The sequence below is a fragment of the Vanellus vanellus genome (genome assembly GCF_965231255.1).
Source record: "Vanellus vanellus genome assembly, chromosome: 1".
Lineage (NCBI taxonomy): Eukaryota > Metazoa > Chordata > Aves > Charadriiformes > Charadriidae > Vanellus > Vanellus vanellus.
This window is the reverse complement of record NC_138905.1, coordinates 65,120,061-65,141,510: the sequence shown is the minus strand read 5'-3', so window position 1 is coordinate 65,141,510 and position 21,450 is coordinate 65,120,061. Positions and strand designations below refer to the sequence as shown.

Here is a 21,450-nt window from a genome sequence, read left to right as displayed (position 1 = left end):
GCCCCTGGGGCAGTTAGGGCAGTCCTGCTCCCAGGGAAGGAGGGATGAGGGATCTTTAGATCCTCTCCCAGAAGACCAGCCCAACAAATTGTGTTCCTTGAGCTGTCAGCTCCCAGGCGCCACTTTTAAAGGCTAATTTACACCATTAAAAAGAAAAAAAAAAAAAAAAAAGCATTCAAAGCCATAATTCTGCAGAACAAAAATGACACCCAAAGATACAATAAAGTCTAAAGTAATTATTTTTTTTTTTAACAAGCCAGAGCTGTCATACAGAAAGGCCAGACAGTTTATGCATACACACAAAATGACACAGTGCAACAACTTTCAGTCGAAAATTGCTAATAGGACAGACTTCAGACAGCAATTCACACGACAGTTTTACGAGTGCTCGGTGATGTGGAATGTGAACAGGTTTCAGAGAGAAACACCTGGACTTTCTGTTGCACCAAGTGGAATGTGCCCTGGGTGTTCAGGTAGATGCCTTTATTTAGTGATGCTTACTACATTAAAAAAACCAACTCTGTGGGGATTTTTTAATTGCACACCGTGCACAGATACACACACGCTCGCGCTCTTTCTTTGCTAACTGTACAAATGAAGAAAGCGAGACACCACTACATCAGCACCACTGAATTAAAATCTGATATGGCAAAGTCAGATACCAGCAGAGTTCTGTTAAAATAAATTGATTATTTGCCTCTGCTTCCCTCTCTCTCCCTCCCACTCCCTTAATTAAGGGCTGCTAAAGTTCAAAAAGATTTTTACCTGCTGGTTCAAAGGAAAAATGGCATATACCATAAAGGTCAGACATGCATAAACAGGACTGCAAAGTATTAAAGAGCAATAGGAAGAGTAAAGCTAAAACAAGGGGGGAACAAATAAAAAAGACTATCACTGCTGATTTATGGAATCAAGAACTAGGGTGTTTCCCTGTGATGTCAGGAGTCCCCTCATCGGCCACTTCTTTCCTCTTTTCTGTAAGACAGGTCCACAAATCCTTCTTTCCCATGTTTTGTTTTCACCTATGCCGTTCCAACTCTTAGAAGAAGAGTATGGAGATAGGCTTTAGGGCAGAGAAGAGACTATTGGTAATAAAGAATTCTGAAATTTCATTTCAGCATCATAAATGAGAGTTTCTTGCGAGATGCACTTTTTTCTACATCGGAAGTCAATTCAGGTATACACCTTGGTAAAGCAGAAAAAGGCCTGACATGAAAACCACAAAAACAAATGGCAATTTCCCTCTCAATCCTGGAGTCTCCAATGGATGCTGGTCACCTAAGCAATGCAGTAGTCGCTGAGATCACACCCTCAACGTATCCCTGGATGCTCACTGTCATTTTATTGGCCACGAGAAAGCTGCAATATCTTGGCCCATTGATCGAATCTTTATATCTTATTTGTAAAGACCTTAACATGTAAGCCAGCTCGTTCATCTTTGCAACCCCCAAAGTTGTTTATCCTTAATGCTGTAGTGCAAAGCAGCAACACATCATAGCTCTACACTACTTACACTGGCGACTGTAACTTTTGTAGTTACAAAGTACTGACCTACCATTTCACCTTCAGAATACAAAATGTTCCCTTTCTAATTAGTGACTCGAGAAAGAAATATTTTAGTCACCAAGAGTATAAAAATACCCCATACACTTCTGTTCTTAGCTGCGTGAGTTTTGTACAATGGCCTCTTGGCATTAGCTAGAATCTAGAGCCCAAATACTCAGTGGAAATCCCTCCCAACGTAGCAATTAGTATCATTCATTTACTTGACCTACATTCTAAATGCGTCTAGACAGAATTCACCACTGATAGTTTGGGGGGATGGGAGTGGAGAGGTGAGTTGCCTTTTTTAGCAGAAAAAAAAACTAAAGAAGAAAAGTTTTTATATTCATTTTCAGCTGTACATTAGAAAAATTAAGAATACACTGAGACACATTGTTACACAGAGATATATGGAAGAGGTCCCCTGCCTGTATAAATCAGACCTGCAGCCTCCAAAAGCAGTAAGTGAGAAGCGTGCTGTGCTGTATCAGCTGGGATCTGGCCTAAGAACCTCAGCCTAATCCGTTATTAGTCTGTGCTGCTTAAAAACATTGAATGGTATGGATGAAATAAGAGAAATGCAGCAAAGAACTATAAATAGCCTGGGATAAAAAAAACCCAACCCACACAACATTATCTACACGCTGGTAACAAGGTTAGAACTGTCACATGCCCTGTGCTTGATACTTTTTAAATATATATATATATATATAAAAATAATGCCCTACATTCTTTCGTAGCTTATCTCCCTAGAAGCAAAGACCCAACAGATCTAGACATGCTTTAAAGCTATGGGCCTAAAGGTAAGTTTACTAGCGTGTATGAAATCATGCTGACAAGCAGCATAATGTTCCAGGTGAAGACTCTAAGGATCACTTAAGTCCTCTAGTGGAAGCGGAAATTAAGTAGCACATAAGGCCTTTGCCTACCTGCCCATACAAACCCATTATTCTACAGCACCAAGTCACTGATCACTGGAAAAAGTACAATGGCAGAAGGCTAAGATCTCAAGTAATATAGCTGAGCTAATTAAAAGCACTTATCCTGGCACCCTCCCTGAATACGCGTTACTACTCCTTCCTCATGCCCTCAACACAGAGCACATTCAGCTGCCTCTCCACGTGGTCTGCAGTGCATCAACATTCACGCCCGGGTCACCCCTGGACTGCTGGGGCTGGCAGTGCCACAGCACGTGTCCTGCCTCCTCTGTCCCCCCGCTAGGTACGAAACACGGGCATAAACCACCTCCGCGGACAGCGAGGTCCTTGCCACGTAACAGCCTGTGGGTAGGTGATGACAGGAGATTCTTTGGCCCCTAGTACCTAGCAGAGAAACCTGTTCTGTTAAGGCCCCTGAAGGAAAATGATCACAAACATACCAAAGTAAAGCAAAACTTATTATAAAGAAGTAATATTCAATATCATAAATCCCCAAGCAATGTGCGTGCTAGGTCAAGAGATTCCCCAAAAGAGTATCTAAAAATAACTTAAAGGATTACACAAATTAAGATTATAGAAATAGATTATCAAACAGTTACAAGAAAACTGGTATTGCCATACTGGCTTGGATGAATTAGTTCCGAGGCCTGACCCAGACTGTGGCCAGTTTAAAATGGTCCAGATGAAAACATGACTATCTCCCAATCAGATTTGATCTGACATGCCCAAACTAAGCAAATAAAATGGCAAAGCTTTAACGGTGACTAGTGCAGTAGGTTTCGGAGAGGGGGGCTTGTTTGGGTTTTGTGAAATTGTCTGTCCTTTAAGTATTGAGAAATAATTCAATTTTGGGTTTAATTCAGTGAAGTCAGCTGTATCTGCAATGGCAGGTGATCCATTTAACTGATAATGGCCATGAGCTCAGGCAGAGCGGCCTCCTACTTATGAACGGTGCAAACAGCAAGACTAAAACCAGCAGCGTTGTGCTTAACAGCTTGGGACCTCTTTTGCAGAAGACAACCATTCAGTTGCCTTCAGAAGTGGCAAACCATGGGTGCTCTGAAAAAAAAAGATGATTTAGGAAATTTCTTAAGCTGTGGCCTTGCCCACTTACACTGACCAGCCATACGGGAGTGGAAGGGTCAGTCCCAGCCTTCTCCTGTCACTTTGCTGACCTCATGTGGCTAAGGAATGCAGCCATCCCTCGTGGCACCCTTGGTGGCACCTACCAGTGTTCATTATTTATGTGAAGCCTTAAATCATTGCTCAAAAAAACCCATACAAAAGTCGTTGGTGGATACTGGAATGATGCAGGGGACCCAGCAGGACCACTGTAAAGGGAAAGAGGCTTTAGGGAGGAGATAGACCCATGCCAAGAAGAAGGGAACGCTTGCAAAATAAACTACAATGGCATTTCTCCTCTCATTGCCACCAAAGGTAAAATAAGGAAAAGGCACTTGCACAGAAGAATAGGGCATTACCTAGAAAGCACGTCTGTACACCAAAACTCATTACAACTTCACGGAGTCAGATACATGTTTCACAGTCACTAATGTGAAACACCTTCTTAAAATGGCAGAGTGGAGACTGATCCACAGCCTGCTGTAACCCACCAAGTTCTTTCCATTAATTTCACTGAGATTTGAGTCAGGCCTGAGGGCGGCAATATAGGATACCAAAGGAAGGAAGTCTAAGGACAATGAAAAACAAGAAAGGAGCTGGTGTGGCAGCTGCTGTAATAAAATACAAATCCAATATTTTACAAAATAGAATACTTGCAGGAAATATCTACTGTACATGGTAAAAAATTACTTGTAAGGCTATGTTAGTATTTCCCTTATTTATCACTAGGAAAAAAAAAAAGAAAAAAGAGCTTCAAAATGGTTTATTCTTTTTTTTAATTGACTTGCTCTGGTAAACTGTGAAGTAGCTATATGCTGGCCTGCTGAATTAGGATTTCCACATTAAATCTATCCTCAGTGGAGTCTGAGCACCCTTCTGTAGTAGCCAGATAAAACCCTGCTCAAATCCTAGGGTTGGTTTGACTGTGCCACTCCAAGGACAAATTTCAAGAAGCACAGCTCGGCCAAAAGCATGACCAGGGTACCGAGAGAAGGAAAACCCTTAAAGGCAACAGCTACATGGGACAAAGAGGAGACAAAGCAGGGAGAAGAGTACTGGACCAGGTTTGGACCTGAATACTCCTCTTGGCTTTTCCACTGAACTTGGGCCAGTCGCTTTACCTCCCTATGTGCCCATCTCATCCCTCTTTTGCCTTGTCTGCTGCCTACATACTTAATTCCTCAGGTCAGGGGCTGTCTTGCCATACAGTTAATACAGTATCTACCACCTCCAGGCCTGAAGTGTGCCTAGCTGGGGCTACCTATACGCCTTATCTTTTCAGCTAAGCAGTTGGTCTAAGATTACATCTCTGGAAAAAGGAGGTAAGAGGAAGATAAAAGACCCATGGCTTTATTTTAGGGCAGCTCCAGTTTGTGGGGAGGGAATGGGTGTTCAGTGATATTTGTGTGTCCGATTTCAGAGTTTGCCCAGACCACTCGCAGGGTTAGGGAAGCTCAATTCTCTTCATTGCGACTGCTTGAACAAAATTTTGCAAAGCTAATAAATACTATTTACAACAGTAACAGGAAGATGGCAAGGAAAGGAAAACACAGGACAATCTGAGACTGGGTCTACATAAGAAATTCCATCAACACATCTAGAAGCCAATAAATTAAATCCATATGGTCCTCTCAGGAGGCACTTCTGGTTTAAGCCTTACATTGATTTAGTTTGTTGGGAAGGAACTGATTTAAGCTAAACAGATTAGCCTTAAGCAGACTAAAGGACATCCATCCGAAACATTGCATAAATTTAACAAAACCTGCTTTCTAAACAGATTTAGTTAAACTACTGTAATTCTCCCACACAGACAAAGTGTGACAAGACAGCGACTGATCTTTGCTTGAATTCCACAAGGGTGGAAGCAGTAGAGAAGCCTACTAGGACTGCTTTCAACCCAGAGAGAAACCCACCCCTCTAAATGATAACGGGGCTGGAGGGGAGAAGAGAGAAAGAGCTAGGGGAGGACAATTCAGCAGCATCATTGCCCACCCCTCTACTGCCTGTGCTGTTAACTCAACAGTATCAGGGCCCATTCTTGTCCCTTCAGAAGCAGACGACTCATGCTTCTCAATATCCCCAAAAGGCTCAAGTGCTGTAGACCAGTAGGCACGGTGCTGTGGCTAGATTCTGAGCAGCATTATGCTGCACCTCCTCTTTCTCTCAATTTCCTCTCCCAAGAAACCTGTCACCCACATGCTCCCATCAGTTTTGCATATTCCACTCTTCTACAGAATGTTTTTTGTGCTCAGATTAGGATGTGTGCATGCACGCACGCACACCCACCAGTCACCGGCACACTGCTGGCATCATCTGCCATCATAATTCAATCCTGCCCTTGCAGTATCAGACAGGAAAGGAACAAAAGCAAAGACAGGGACTGTGTGTGAAGTGAGGAAGGGAATTACAAAGACAAGAGATCCCATCTGCAGTCACAGCCTCACCAGTCAATGCAGAAGTTGAACTCCCTCTCTTTTGTGCTTTGGTTCACTGAGAATGACAAGTCAGGGGGACTTTGGTTGAAAATATGTGGGAAAGAGGGAAGTCAAGAAAAAAGGCCTTTTTTATTTTTTAAGAGGTGGCATTGACTCTTCTGTCTATTTCAATTATCTTCAGCGTTTCGTTTCCTTCTAGTTCGGAGTTGACTCTGCAGGGAACAAAAAAACCAAAACAACAAAGGTTAACGCCAATAGTTAGTCATTTTTAAAAGCGCATATCCTGCTTGAATTGGCTAATGCTAAAAAGGCACTTGGTATTTACCAGGTACTTGTCAGTAGGAGTATGGTAACACACCAAATTAGTCATCTCTTTGGCTCTAGGTATAACTTCGACACAAGTGCTCAGAAGGCATGTTTGGGGTGATATGGGTCATCCTAGCCCTCAGAATACCATTCTTTCAAACAAAATCCCTCCCTCTCCTGTTAGGCGTGCTTGCTACTGCTTGTTAGCAGAGACCAAGATGCGGGCCAACACGACAGTGGCAGGACAAAGAAAAGGTAAAGTGGAAAGAAAACTGCACACACATATTTAAACCAGTGAAACACTCCCTTTGCAGAGGCCCTAAAAACTTAGATTTCTGCTGAAAGAAAAAAAAATACGAAGGAGCTCTGTGTTAAGTAGTTCAGATAACCTTAAAGGTCTGCCTGTTAAGACCAAAGCCTGCAAACTTTCCACAGTGATGCTTTAGTAAGATCACTATTGTGAGAAGCTCCAGCTCTTCACACCCTAACCTCGTAGAAAGCCCAGTGAGTCACAGCCTCACACTTCCACCCAACTGGCAAAAGCTTATTCCTTTAGGGGACACAGAAGTAAGTGCGTAAAGAAGTGGATAGGCACAACTAACAGGCTTATAGGGGTTAGGTTTCTGGCAGAAGCACTGAGTTTGGTAGCTGTATTACTACAATATTGTTGCAACCACTTCTACGGAGTAACAATAAGTTTGCCTATAAGCTCTGCAGAGACAGAGACCAAACTCTTACTTCACATTCCACAGCACCCAGCACAGCTGAGCCCCTATTCTTACTGCTGGCCCCCAGGCACAAATGACAGCGACACCGAACACCCGTATGAGAAGCAGGCAGCCTGCACTCACCTGTGCTGCTGCAGGCCCAGCAGCACCGACTTCTCTAGCCTCGTCTCGTTGGCTATTGTGAACTGCATGATATCATCCTGCTGCGTCCCTGGCATGGCTTCCAGGGACAGCGTTGTGTACTTGGAGGTGTCTGCTTGCCTGTCACTGCGACCTGCAAAGGAGACTGGGCTTGACGACTCCTCCAGTTGGTGAGGCTCTTCATAAATTAGCAGACTCCTTGACCTCACTGCATACAAAGACAGAAGGCAAAAAGAGATGAGAAACAGGCAGCTCAGGGAACAGCCCATGTCCTTTCAGGAAATGGAAACCGTCAGAGCAGAACTAAAGCTGCAAAGGTCTTTTCATAGTGATTAACTGGTAATTTGATAGCTGAGGAAATATACCACAGCAGTGGTCCAGGTAGGGATCAAAAAGCTCTGAATTATTCACAAAACAAGAACAAAATGAAACAAACGCTTTAATAATATACGTTGAAAGTAACTGCTTCATTACGGTTTTATAGTGCTAACAGTTTTGCACTCAGTCCTTGAACTCTGTTGCTGCTTGCAAAGAACACACCAGCTGATATCAGTTGCATGTTTTAACAGTATGAATGTTTGCTACCGAGTAGAAATCCTGCTACCTTTTACAGGCCACTAGCTTCAGTTCCACAAACTGAAACAAAACTGCTTTAAACAGAAACACCAAGCAGGCTAGCGGGGAAAGGCTTTGCCCATGTCTATGAAGTCTTCTGCCATCAGAACAGCTTCCCAAGCTATCCTTTGAAAGACACAGGTCTATCAAGGAATGGCCCGCTAAGAAGCAGAGAAGCAAGAGGTGCTTGAGGAGGGGGTTAGGGATAGGGGTGGAAAACAACTGCCGAAGCACAACCAAGCAGGGAGCAAGACTGGGATAGTTGTCACTTACCAATGGAGTCTGTGTAGGACTCTGGCGAGGAATGCTGCCTGGGCAACACCATCTTTGTAGCAGAAGGATATGGCCCATAGCTCTGAGAGAAGCTGCCGAAAACTACTGCAAAGCACAGCACCACCATCTGGCAAAGGAAGGATGCAGAAGAGGTAAGTGCACTAGCTCTTGGTCCACACACGCACATCAAAACTAAGAATCAACACAAAGCAGATTTGATACTGTTTCAAAACAAATAATCTGAGGCTATTTTCGTCACTACATACAGCGTCTCATAGCAAAGGCGCATATACAATAATAATTCAGTGTTTTAAAATGCAGATTTCAGTGCTGGATTTTGTTTTCAATGTCTGCCACCATTTTTGGCTGGTAGCCTTATTTACTCCCAAAGTTGAAAAGCAGACACCACCACCATGTGTGTTTTACAGATGCTGCTGGGAATTTCCAAGGTTACTTCTGCTGCTGGCCCCAGTCTTGCTTCGAAGTGACAGAGAGGCTGGCAGAATGGGAGAAAAACTTAGGCCTTGAAAATAATTTCCATCAATTTATAGCACTAGTGTAAAGGGAACTTGCTGGCTGAGTCTAAGGAGGGAAAATGGAAAAGTTTCACTCTAATTCTTTTCTTATCCCGACTACTATGACCGAAATAGGCCAGAGGTAGATTTACAGCCTTAGTCATATTTTTATTTGGATGAGCAAGTTTATTTTTACTGGTATCAAAAGAACTGAGCATCAAAGGTCACCCTTGTTTTCATTTTACCACTCTAGACACCATTTCTCAAATACAATATTGTAGGAAATAATAAAACGGGTCACTCAGAGGGGCAGTGCTCCTTCTTTCATCACTGCAGCATCCAATAAAAAGCACAGGCCCAGGCTCCTCCATAATTTAATGCCTTCCCACAACCATTAATCTTCATCAGCCAGGAGTCTCACCTACCTCAAAATTAATTGTCAAATTCTGAAGAGAAGTTTCCCAAGCTGAGAATTTGCAAGTGAGGGGTTTCGCAGAGCAAGGGATGTGCCTTTGAATGGTAGAAAGAGATTCTCATTCCCCTACAATTCCCAGCTTTAGGGACACTCACCATAAGACAGGTCCCTGTCTGTGTGCTAGCTGCCTTACACGAACGGGACACTTTCCCAGCAACCATGGCTTGGAGTCTCTGCAACTGCTGCAGAAGTGTTCTGGAAAGCAAAGACAAACATCAAATGCACTGATGTACTTGCTGGTCAAACAGCTTTTTGCTTCCAATTCCACACCTGGCAATAATATAACATTTATGATAAGGTACAGAACATTAAAGCCCTCCCCTTGAAGTTAGCAGCAAGGAATGGTTTTAGTTTTGCAAGATTTTTACACCTGGACCTTTCAAAAAGGTCTTTTGGCTTTCCCTCAACCGATGTTTTTCAGCACTTTCAGAAGGCTCTTATAAATAAAAACTGTATTTTCGGCATTTCTACATGAAACAATTCTGGTAAGCATACAAGCAATTGAAACTGCTCTAGGTGCAAGCGACTAGATGCATATACAACCTGGTTCCGTGTCATGAATTCAGCGGGAGTTTCACCATTATGCGAAAAGGTGCAGAAGCAAGTTTATAACTGCTCTAATTGGTGGCAGAGGTATACAGCTACCTCCTTTTTCTGAAAACCTGCTGTACGGTGTTTTGAACCACATGCTGGACCATTTTCAAAGAGAAGGTCTTAAAGCTAGACATAGGCACAGGCTTCATTTCTCATAAATTAATTTATTAAACAAAGCACTTTATTCCTATTTGCTGAATCCTCCAGCAGTTGACAAAAATCACAGATGCCTGAAGTGGCTACTCTAACTGTGTCTTTCAGAGGTCCCAACCATGATGGCAATTCTGTTCTGGTTGGAGTCAGTCCCAGACCAGGAAAGCGTTCTGTCTTTCTGGCTGTTTTGTTTTGGTTTTTTTTTTTTTTTTCTGTATCATCATCAATTACTACAGTTAGGACACTAGGAACTTACACGGGAAATTATCTCAAAGAATGATTGATATAAGCTTTTCACAGCAGTTTTCATTTATTCATGAAAGCTTTTTAACAGACAAGAAGTAATCCAAACGCTTGTCCTCGATGCAGTCAAATATAGTATAATTTTGCATCAGGATGTTAACTTTGCTGTTTGTTTCCAATTTTACTCTTCATTTCTCCTGTAAGTCTCACAACCTATTTCAGAGGGTAACCCCCACAAAACTCCAGGCAACAGCTTTGGAGGCTGTGACGTCAAATGCTAAGGCAAGAGGCAAGGTTAGGGTGTCAGAGAAAATAGAAGGATTATTTTAAGATCAAACTGGCTAAAAGCTAATTGTAGGACAGACCCAGAGGTGCCTCCACAGCTCAATATACACTTGTCTGCCTATTATTATAGATTTTTTTAATCATCAATGCTCATTGCTAATTAGGGTTTAATGAATTCAAGGACTTCAGGAATGCATTCTGAAATGAGCACAAGGCATGCTCACAGCAAAGATTTATCTGGGCCAGCAGATCCTTCTCAACTTATTAAGAAAGGAAGTCTTGCATGCTCTTGAGAGCATGGTTTATTCTGCAACTCAATATTTAAAAAAGAAGAAAGTGATTCGTCTAATTCAGTCCTTTATTCACTATTAGAGAGACCACAGGCAAATTAAGAGATGAAAACTCTGTCCACCACGCAAATGAGACCATCCTAATTTTCCCTGCTCCCTTCTGCATCTCTCCCCAACTCCTCCTCCCATCCACTACATGGCATAGTGTTCACAAAGATTTGGTATATATATTTTTCCGGCACAGAACGTGCTGCATACAGTATTCCCGCCATATGCCACTAGCTATGCTATACAGCAATCCCTTTTTAACCTTGCACTTTCTGTGCTATTATAGGAGACTAAATTTCCCCCCCGTTTCAGGCCTGAGTCACTGAGCTCGACAGAGAACAGCTCCGCAGAGGGAGGAGGAAGGAGCTCTCTTCCTCCCCAGCTCGGGGGCTGGCGGCGGCAGCAGCAGCCTTGAAATGCTGATCGCTCCTGCCACTTTTTGTGGAGGCGTCAGTGAGAAAACAGCTAATGGCTGGTGAGGAAATCAACAGAGAAGAGGCAATTCTCCTCATTTTGCTTATCTCTGCCTTTTTGCGTCCAATTTAAAAAACCTGCCGGGCAGAGTGGGCCCAGAGAGCTGATTCCAAAACACTCTCTTTTTGGAAAGTATAATTAGGCAGGTATTCTGAGGTCTCCTATACACAGAAGAAGATTCATCACCCACCTTATTTACCAACTACCTTCACATAAAATGTCTTTCTCCCCCAGGTCATTTATCTGTTTGAGCAGAGCTACAGTGGTCTTCTCAGCGGACAAGGACTCAGTGTTGGGAGCTGACAGGCTACAGGCGCATTTTCAAACTAAGAGCAAGAGCCAAGGCACGAGCAAGAAACAAGTTTGTTAGTTCAGAGATGATACCAGTTTACCCTGCCACTGCCAAAATGGGGCACTCCTTGGTGCTTTTGTTCTCTGTTTGAATCTGGATTGCGGGAAGACTGGATTCCAGGGCCAAAAGATCTCCTTTCCCCCGCAAAAGCTGCTTTCGTTGTTACCGAACGGCTGCAAGGATGATCTGGACTAAGAGAAGGAAAAGGAGCAGCTCTCTGCTGGAGAGAGGAACTTAGGTTAAACGAAGATGATCCCTCTAGATAGCAGCAGGAAGGCCACGAATGCTTTTAGTGAAACACACTGCCTGTGGCCGAGTCCTAACAGGAGAAAATGCAATCCCAAGGCAGTGTGCATAAGGGGGTTTGCACCCACAGGGATTATTTTCACTGTGTCTGACACATTTCCCAGTGATATTCAATTAGAGGGTCACCTCCGTAGGAGGTGTGAACGTGCTTTCACGCTTTTTCCTGCCAGTGGAAGCACCTCATAGGAAAGCTGTAAAGTGACTGAAGACTCCTGCTCTCCCTTCCACACACTGCCAGCAAATTCACTGTGCCTGTGATGTCTTGTTTTCGTGTGCACATTCACGTATTCATCTTCAGAGGAGTCCCTTTCACTACCAAAGTAAGGAACAAGTCAAGGCTTCCCCTCTGCTTCCAGTGACACTTTGATTAAGAAGAGGAAATTTGTCACTCCAGGATCGAGCCACCTGGGAGACACTCAATTCAGTGCTTACGTTTAAAATCCAACATTGATTTAAACAAAAAAGATGGTTTCTAGGGGACACCAAATACTGTTTATTTTGATCAAGATTTTCCAAAGAATTTATCTACTTTGTGAGGAACAAAACCTAATTTTGATAAGGAGAGAGAAAAATTACTGTCTTCCAAGTCTACACACAGATTCCTTCTCTGTCTGTCCTATTAGAGGGAAAGACAATAAATTCCAAAGTAAAGTTTTCACTGAAAGACAAGAATACGTCAAAGCAGAAAAAAATCTACAATTTGTCCTCATTTGAATTACAAATAAAAAATCCAGAAATTTTTCATCAAAGGTGTTTCAGCATAAACACACTGTTCTGCTGCTTTGAAAACAAGGAGTCAGGCCAGGGCTGCCACGCTTTGTGGACTATTATAAGGGTCGTCTGAAGTGAAGTGCAAGATACCTCACTGCAACTTAAATCCAGATCCTTCACGCCTTGAAAATGACTTGGTAAAATGGCTTTACCAGCCTCAAATAAAGGAACAGCCATGCATATCAGTGAAGTCTGGCAGCTTTGGTGCTGATAAACCCTTGGTGGGTCAGACTGATATGCACCTTAACCTTTAGATGACTGCTCAATAGCTTGAGCCAGGAGCATGAGAAATAGAAGAACATCCCAACTGTATAAAGCTACTGACTTCAAGGTGTCTGTCAGCATGGACACCTACACAACTTGCTAGTCATTACTCCATGGCAGCAACTCGAGCAGCTACTTGGATGCATTGTCCGTCTGTGACGCTCTCAACAATATACCAATTGGATGCTATGTCTATCATTTCTCCAGGAGAAGTGATCATCAATATATTTGTAGCGAACAAGTCTTATGAGGAGTGGCTGAGGGAACTGGGGTTGTTTAGCCTGGAGAAAAAGAGGCTGAGGGGAGACCTTATGGCTCTCTACAGCTACCTGAAAGGAGGTTGTAGAGAGGTGGGGGTTGGTCTCTTCTCCCAAGTAACAAGTGACAGGACAAGAGGAAATGGCCTCGAGTTCCACCAGGGGAAGTTTAGATTGGATATTAGGAAACATTTCTTCACTGAAGGGGTTGTCAAGCATTGGAAGAGGCTGCCCAGGGAAATGGTTGAGTCACCATCCCTGGAGGTATTTCAAAGACATGTAGATGTAGTGCTGAGGGACATGGTTTAGTGGTAACTTGGCAGTGCTATGTTAATGGTTGGACTTGACAATCTCAAAGGTCTCTTCCAACCAAAACGATTCTATGACAAAAACAGACTCAACAGAAGTGAAAAGCAAAACTGCTTCTCATATGACATACACAGTACCAGATGTTTCAATACAGTCTTTAAGCCCAAATAGCCATGGCTCCTAGCCAGACAATGCTGGTGTCAGAGACGATATTCAACCCCCTAGATCATTGGCATTTTCTGCCTTTGGTCCCAGTGCCAAAACCTGAGTGGATCAAACCTTCTTGGTGACCGGGGCAAGTCAGTTCAACTCTCAGTGCCAGCTTCTCCTCACACCCGTTGCGTTTTAAGACAGCAGTACCCCACATGTTCAGATGCTACTGAAACCAATGAGAGCCTGGCTCACTTGTGGCTACAAGACATAACAGATATGCATGCAATAATGCGCTTCCTTAGTTTTAAGAAAACTGCCTAGAAAGGAACTTGGATGGGTTTCTTTTAAGGGACTGAGTCACATAAATTAGGAGAGGAAACATATGCTAGTGTTCTAATACTAAAGGTGCCAAAAATGCTGCAGTCACCCACTCAGAGTAATGAGAATTAAAAACTCCCCTGCGTCTTGATCCCCAGCCTCCTGACTTGCCTTTTAAGATGCATAAATGTCAAAGGAGATGCTTCTGGATGCAAAGGTTTTGACCACAATTGCACCTTTTACATTAAATATTTTCAGATCCAGAATTTCAGGCTAAGGCAGGCTCTCAGGGAAGACTCTTCTAATTTTTTTCGCGTTACTGAGAATAACGTATGAACATTTTTTACCAGAAGAAATTCTAGTGTTTCCATGGTTTGGAGCCAGATTTTGAAATACAAGCAGGGTTTCCCTGAAGCCTTAGGTATGTATCTGTGCAAAATGTGTTCTATATATAGAATAACGTGCTCTAGAAAACTGATTGCACATACTGAAAGGAAACTCTGCTGTTCAATAGTTGTATGGTTTGGAAATTGCCCTTCAGTTCCTCTCAACTCAAGCCAGACTATAAAAACATGATACAGACTGACAGCACATACATGTGCATGGATTTTTTCAGTAAGCAGCTATAGCCCAATTTTGCGACAAGGTAAAAAACCAACTTTGTCTTCATTCATTCTGAATGCATGAGCATTTTTACATGGAATCACAGCTCTTATTTTCCTGTTACCTTTCTTCCACCCTACAATTTTTCACAACAAAAGAACAGCTCTAATGTTTGTAGATCTACTTTTAGATAATACCTTCAACAATGTCTTAATTTTTTACTGCATTAAACACTCAAAGTTGCAACTAAAGTCAATTGGGGCTCTTCTTTGGGCATAGTAAGTAAGATACATGTGTGTATGACTGTGTGCTAGGTATTTTGAGAAATAAAATCCTAAACATTTAAATTTGCGCATCCAAAAATAAACTAACACTGCATAACTTTGACCATCACTGCTTTGAACTTTGATTCCTGACTGTACATAGGAGAAGTAGCTATAGACATAGCTGGAAGTACCAGCTATAGGATGCTGTGAAGACAAGTTCTGAAACATTTGAACAGTTTCTGGATGCCACATCAAGGCTCTGTACAAATACCAATAAGGAAACCAGACATTCTGAATTCACCATAGGAAGTGGATAATGTAAATTAAACAAGGGCCTAGAACCATGCTTTGAATGAGATCGTTGCACAATTATGCACTAAATAAGAAAAGTGGCTCTTTGGGGTTAAGGTGAAAAAAAGCATTATGTGGCATGTTACATAATGCAGGCTTGATGAAAGCAGGCAATTTTACAAATTTCTCAGTACCTCAATTTGAAGCCTTAACAGATTTTAGGTACAGTTTGTATCTAAATTGCCAAAACAGCATTGCCATGAATTACAAGAATTTCTTTGCAGAGGGTCAGGAACATCTGCTTCTCTGCAGAACATTACAAATCAAAATCAATGCTACTGCAGAGGGAAGAAAACAATTCTACTCATCCCACATGCCCAGAGTATGAAGGATTTGGAGATAATATCACTTCACTAAATATTTTTAGAGTGCTTAGCATGAGAGAATTAAGATCATCAAATAATAAAGAAGATGCTAAAGATCCTGTCTCAAAGGATGGACAATACCAACAAAGCTGTTCTCATGACCGCATCTGCAACAACTCCAAGATGAAAACAGCTGGCCAAATTTAGCCAAACAGGGGAGAACAATTTTAGGCTTGACAACATGTTGTTCCTGAGTGGTTCATCCACAGCTGCACCATTTTTTTTTTTTAGAGCAGCTGGCTTCAGCACCTCCTGGGACAGATCCTGAAGAGAAAAGCCTACTCCACACATATAGAACAATTCTTGGTTCTTTTATGTAAAACCCTGGAGGAAGATACAGGAGGCACAGAAATGGCTTGGCTCTCTTCAAACAAGCAGCAGATGTCTTTATGCATGAGCAGTGAGTGGGAGACTCTTCAGCAAATTACAGTGCTACAGGGTCTGGCTCCATGAAATCAGAGATTGGATCCGGAGATTAGAAACAACACATGCCACTCAATTAGCAATACATTGGCTGCCAGACAAGCTCTAGGGCCATTTTCCATGATCGTGGGTCTTGTCTTCAGAACTCAGCCTCCTCCCAAACTTCAGTGCCACCATCATGTTCAGTAGCAATATTCAACCACCACTACAAATGCCTCTAACTAGGAGGTGTTAACAGTGGGTTTATTTAGTATCTACTCATTAGAATTTGCCATTGTTAGAGAAAACACCGACCATAAGCCATGACTGACACTCCACTCTCAGCTAGCATCCAATTAAAGCTTAGCTATTGAACATTTTCTGCCGTGTGTCCTTTGAAAAAGCCACTATTGAGTCGCCCATTTCTTCAGAAATGAAGAAACAAGAAGCAGATTTTCCCCCTCCAAATGAATGAAATTCTGGGGTGTGAAATGGTTGGAAAGGTGCACAATAATTGCAATGACATCTAGTAGTCCAAGGAGAACTAATAATGACTCTTGAGCACTGTAATTTCTAGAAGCGTCATACTCCAGGTCAAGATCTCGTTTCAAAACAGTCTTTCGCTAAATAAAGACAATTTGGAGAGTTGGGTTGTAGTTTTTTGGTTTTTATGTGTCACTAACCATGTTTTCTTGGGCAGTGGAAGAACTCAAAGAACAGTGCTAAAAGGTTTCTCAAGCATACCACATGCTAGGGAGACAATTTAATACCTGACATCAAAGCCTCTATGCTTTAAATCACACTGCAGTCACAATAACTGGCCTTTCTCATCTTTCTTTGACATTAACCAGATCAGATACAGCTACTCTTCACATTTCAATTGATCTCTTAACTTCCAGATTTTTCACTTTTCACCGTAATATCATGCTACAATTTTGTTTTATTCCCTCCGTACCTTACCTGTTAGTATTCTCCAGGACTTCAACCTTCTTGCGCAGCTCACTATTTTCATTTGAACAAGTCTCAACTCTGGAGACAGTACGAGGAAAGAAAGAAGAAGGTAAAAGATCAGTCATTTATTAAGCTTGCTTTCACAGAAACCTCTATAATCTTGCCTACACTTAATGAAAAGTTCACCAACGAACTTCAGTAAAATCTTTAATCATACTTCATGGTGTAAAAGATGTTGCAAAAGATACTACTAGCTGTGGAGCACCTGCTTACAGTCCTCAACTACAGCCCAGCAGGTGCAGCTCATTCAGGATGGGCTGTAACTACTTTTTGCCCATTGAAATAGCAACAGCAAAGACCCTGCTCAGACTTTGTGTGTGCATCAGGCCATGGGACAGATACTTTAAAAGTCACAGAACATGCTATATTTATGTTGTTAGCAAGTATTTTGTGCAAAGGTGTTCAATGTGTGCATTTCATGGCTAGGATGAGACATCAAGCAATTTTGCAAATGCCATGCTTCTGAAATCAGATCCTTGAATTTCAAGTTTAGGGAGGTTAATAAGCCAGGAGGATTAATTTACAAGAGAGTGCTCATTTCCACACTGCCCCTGGAAACGTTCTAAACTGAAGTTGGTTATCATATGACATGCTGCATAAGAGGTGCAAGTAAAAATATGGGACTCCTAAAAAGACAAACATGACCAGCCAGAATAGCTTCAAGAAGGAAAAAGGGAAACACTTTTGATATCTGTATGAGTATGGTAGAATTTCACAAGAGTACCTCTGAGAAAGCAAGACTCATCCATAAGAGATAAGAAGAAAAAAACGAAATTACATCAAGGATATCACCAAAGATGGTACAAGGGGTTTAACAGATCCATCTAGTGAAGTGCATAAAAGAAATAGTAGAATCCTTGTCCGTTGGAAGAACGATTAACTTGGGATATAAATCACTAACTAGGGGTTTGGCTCCTTCTCACTAAAGGAAGTCGATGGGTCACATGCTGTTTTCCTGAGTCCTGCTTATTTTCCCAGGCAGTCTTGACTCACCCACTTCCTATGTCTGTATCCATCTGCACCAGAAGACAGAATATATTCACTTTGAATCTGCCTTTCCCTGGACACTGCCTATCCTCTAGGCCAACAGAGCTGCATGAGGGGGAGGTTGACAGCAGATGGGTCTTGCCTTATTTAGGGCTTAAAGTCTTTGTCGGCATGTTAGCAACACGCTGGAGGTAGACACAGTTACGAATGCGGCACCCCAGCACCCATACAAGCAGAAGCCAGAAGAAGGGCCTTTTCTCAGTCACAGCCACGAGATGGCAGCTGGCACTCTGTACACCAAACAGTCCCAGCATCAACAGCTGGATCCCTTCCCAGTCCAGCAACTAGTGCTATTGGCCCGCTTGAAAGAGGAAGAAGGCTGGCTTACTTTTTTTCCAGACTGTCCATGTATTCTTTCTTTTTTCTTCTACTTTCCTGGGCAGAGATCTAAGGAGAAAGGAAGAAAAACACCAAATATTTGCATAGAAAAAAAAGCATCAGAGACAAATTAATAAACTGGTAAAAAGCCCTGACGTTATTCGATTCAAGCCTCCGTGCTGTTCTCATTTCTATTCCTGGTAAGCAAAGCACTGACTTGGTCTGTTTCCACATCCTGAAGCAAGACTGCTCCTCTCAGTAGTATGAAAAAGAACATTCCCTGCTCTTACAGAACCAACCTTAAAAAGTAAATCAGATTCATCTGGAGAGAATATCCTAGGACAAATACTAAAAGGTGATCACAGGACAATGCATCTGGGAGAGGAAAAGCCCGTGCATGTGCTAGGAAGCAGCTTTGTAGAAAAAGATTTGCATGTCCTGATGAACAACAAGTAAAAAATAAGTCAGCAACACACCCCCGTAGCAAAGGTGGCCAACCAGATCTGGGTCTCCATTAACAAGATTGTAGCTAGCAGGTTGAGAGAAGTGGTTCTTCCTCCCTATTCAGTGCCTGCAAGACCACAGCTGAGTACAGTGTACAGTTTGTGGCTCTGAAATAGATACTTTGGATGTACAGAAGCAAGCCCAAAGGAGGACCACTGCTATAAGAAGCATGCTGGAGCACATGACATATGAGGAAAGGCAGAGAAAGCTGAGTTTGTTCAGATTTAAAAAGAGAAGACTAAGGAGGGAATCCTATTGCTGTCTTCAACTATCTTATGTAGCAAAGATGATGTCAGAGTGTTCTCAGAAGCGTACAGCAAAATGGCAAGAGGCATCAAATGCAAGTTCGGGACTCGTCACCCTTTGAGACAGTAAAATGTGACTGGACAAGCCCCTGAGCAACTTGCTCTAAGCTGACCCTGCTTTCAAAGCAAGGAGTTGGACCAAAGGACCTCCAGAGATCCTCTCCAGTATAAATGACCCTGATTATATGAAAGCAGTACATAAAATGCACAAGGTCATCTCCAAAAATTTTGATAAAATATATTACAAGACCAAATTCCAATTTGGTGTGGGCAAATTTACCCTTCTATCTGCAAAACCAATAACAAAATGCATTAACCTTCAAAGATGTACTAATATCCTCTAGAACAAGCGAGATGGCCAGGTCTGAAAAAAATGCTTTCCTCCCTATCACTAGGCTCATCCCCATGTTGGACAAAAGAAAAGACTTGTAGGGCATTTCACAGCCTTGGTATCAATCATTCATTTAAAGGTCATGGAATTCAGTGATCAAAAGACTAGGGCACTGAAATACATGGATTTTAAAACATGAAACAGTGGAAAAGAACACCTTCATCACCATGGAAAGAATACAGAGGTCTTTGCCTACCATAAGGGTAGGATTGTACTGTTTTTAAAATGGAGCCAAGCAACAGCAACTTGATACCCTGCTTGCTAAATACTCTACTGTTCACATGTTCAGGTAAATAACTAGACAGAGGCACACTGTCACAGTGACAGACAATTTGATGGATGTGGTCAGGAAGAAAGAAAAAACACTTTATTAAAAGACATCTTACAGCATTCAACTGTACCACAGGCCATTACTGCACACTTGTTGCAGCATTTTTTTAAATGAAGGATGAATAGGAATTACCCAGCAAAACTAACTAACATTTACCTTGTTCTTTATTTTCCTGCGGATTTTCTTCAGCACTTTCTCCTCTGCTTTTGTCAGGGGCAGTTTGGTAGGGATTGGATACCCCTCTGCTATCAGCGTCCTCTTCTCCTCCTCTGTCAGGATGAGTGGGCCAGTCCCCTGTAATTTCTGCAAGTGTCATAGAAATGAAATAACACAGCAGTAAGTGCACACAGCCCTGGAGAAAAGGGTGTTAGGGAAGACAGGCAGCAGCTCCCTCACTTCAGAGAGGACTCTGCCTACTAACACAGCAGCCTCTTGCAATTGGGAATGCATGGAAGGGGAAGACCTTTTAGATAGCTTCCATTCAGAGACTGAACCTTTAGGATGGGATTCCCTCAAAACAGTTGTTCTCGGCCCCGCTCTGCACACACGGAGGCCAACAGTAAAATGTCCCTTGGCTCAAACAGGGAAAGAGACAAATGAGAAGCACCACTGAAAATCGCTCCCTAAAGACCACCACTTGCTTTCGACAAGACAAAAGGACAGATGCAGATCTACCAGGGACAGGTTAACCTAGCAGGGCTAGGCCCTAAATGTAAAGCACAATCCATGGTGGGAGAAACCTAATAACACTGTTGAACCCTGTCTCAACTTAGAGGTGAGGCACATGCTGTTCTCTGTGGGAACAGAACAGACCAGTGTGCAAGAATTACTGGATCTGCAGTTTTGACCAGAGATGATCAAATCCATTGCAAAAACAGTAATTAAAAAAAAAAAAGAAACAGATAGATACATGATGGAAAAAGCTAGCCCAACTTACATGTGGGGCAGTCAGGAGAGGGGAATTGGAGAGCGCTGAAGCTGCACGTGATGTCACTTTAGCCGTGGCTTGTAGCTGGATTGGGCTTGAAGGAGGGAGCGATCTAGCCGGGCTCAGCCCTCCTTCAGAGTCACTGCCATGGCTGCTGGGAGGGGTTGGAGGCAAATGCAGGGGATCCACTGCTAAATGGCAAGAAAGAGAGATAACACAAGGTTTTGAGGTGCTAATTTAAATTTCCACTAAAGCCACCACCACCACCCAGTTTCCAAGACTAGAACTGCCTGCTAAGAAATGGATCAGGGAAAATGGCAACTTGGAAGATTTTCAGAGCATGTGGGTCTTCAAAGGAGGAATGAAACACAGCAGCTATCTTTAGGCTCAACAGACAAAACAGGGCTCTGTGCATATGCTCCAGTCATTCCTACCTACACTTCAGCTTCTTCTCCAAATGCTTTGAGGTTTAAGTATAACCCTCCAGTACAAGTCCCCTGTCCCTGGGAAACCACATTAACAGAGGGGATCTGAGCCAGTGTGCTTTCTCTCCAAAAACAATAGTCTTTCCTAACTTTGCTGTGGATTAAACAAATCGCCAGTATTTTTCAAGAGAAGAGATCACGTCCAAGGTATTATATGAATAGAGAGGACAGAAATAATCTGACTCCTAAGGACCTGGTTTGGCACAACTGGGAGGAAGTGACAACCTAGTGACAGT

The 21,450-nt window shown here is 42.5% G+C and overlaps 1 protein-coding gene across 3 annotated transcripts in view; it reads right to left on the bottom strand.

Moving 5' to 3' along the window:
* Nucleotides 1-6,147: 6,147 nt before the first annotated feature.
* The window catches only part of CREB3L2 (cAMP responsive element binding protein 3 like 2), an 81,464-nt gene continuing 66,161 nt past the window's right edge, over nucleotides 6,148-21,450 (bottom strand). For 2 of the 3 annotated variants that reach the window (XM_082479697.1, XM_082479699.1), the window contains exons 5-12: nucleotides 20,739-20,920; nucleotides 19,958-20,104; nucleotides 18,281-18,339; nucleotides 16,855-16,923; nucleotides 9,186-9,285; nucleotides 8,101-8,227; nucleotides 7,195-7,420; nucleotides 6,148-6,249 (exon numbers count right to left, since the gene is read on the bottom strand). In XM_082479697.1, the coding sequence (XP_082335823.1) occupies nucleotides 6,174-6,249; nucleotides 7,195-7,420; nucleotides 8,101-8,227; nucleotides 9,186-9,285; nucleotides 16,855-16,923; nucleotides 18,281-18,339; nucleotides 19,958-20,104; nucleotides 20,739-20,920 (986 nt within the window). In that variant the 3' untranslated portion in view covers nucleotides 6,148-6,173. The remainder of the gene's footprint in view (nucleotides 6,250-7,194; nucleotides 7,421-8,100; nucleotides 8,228-9,185; nucleotides 9,286-16,854; nucleotides 16,924-18,280; nucleotides 18,340-19,957; nucleotides 20,105-20,738; nucleotides 20,921-21,450) is intronic. The other variant, XM_082479698.1, reaches the window with a different exon arrangement.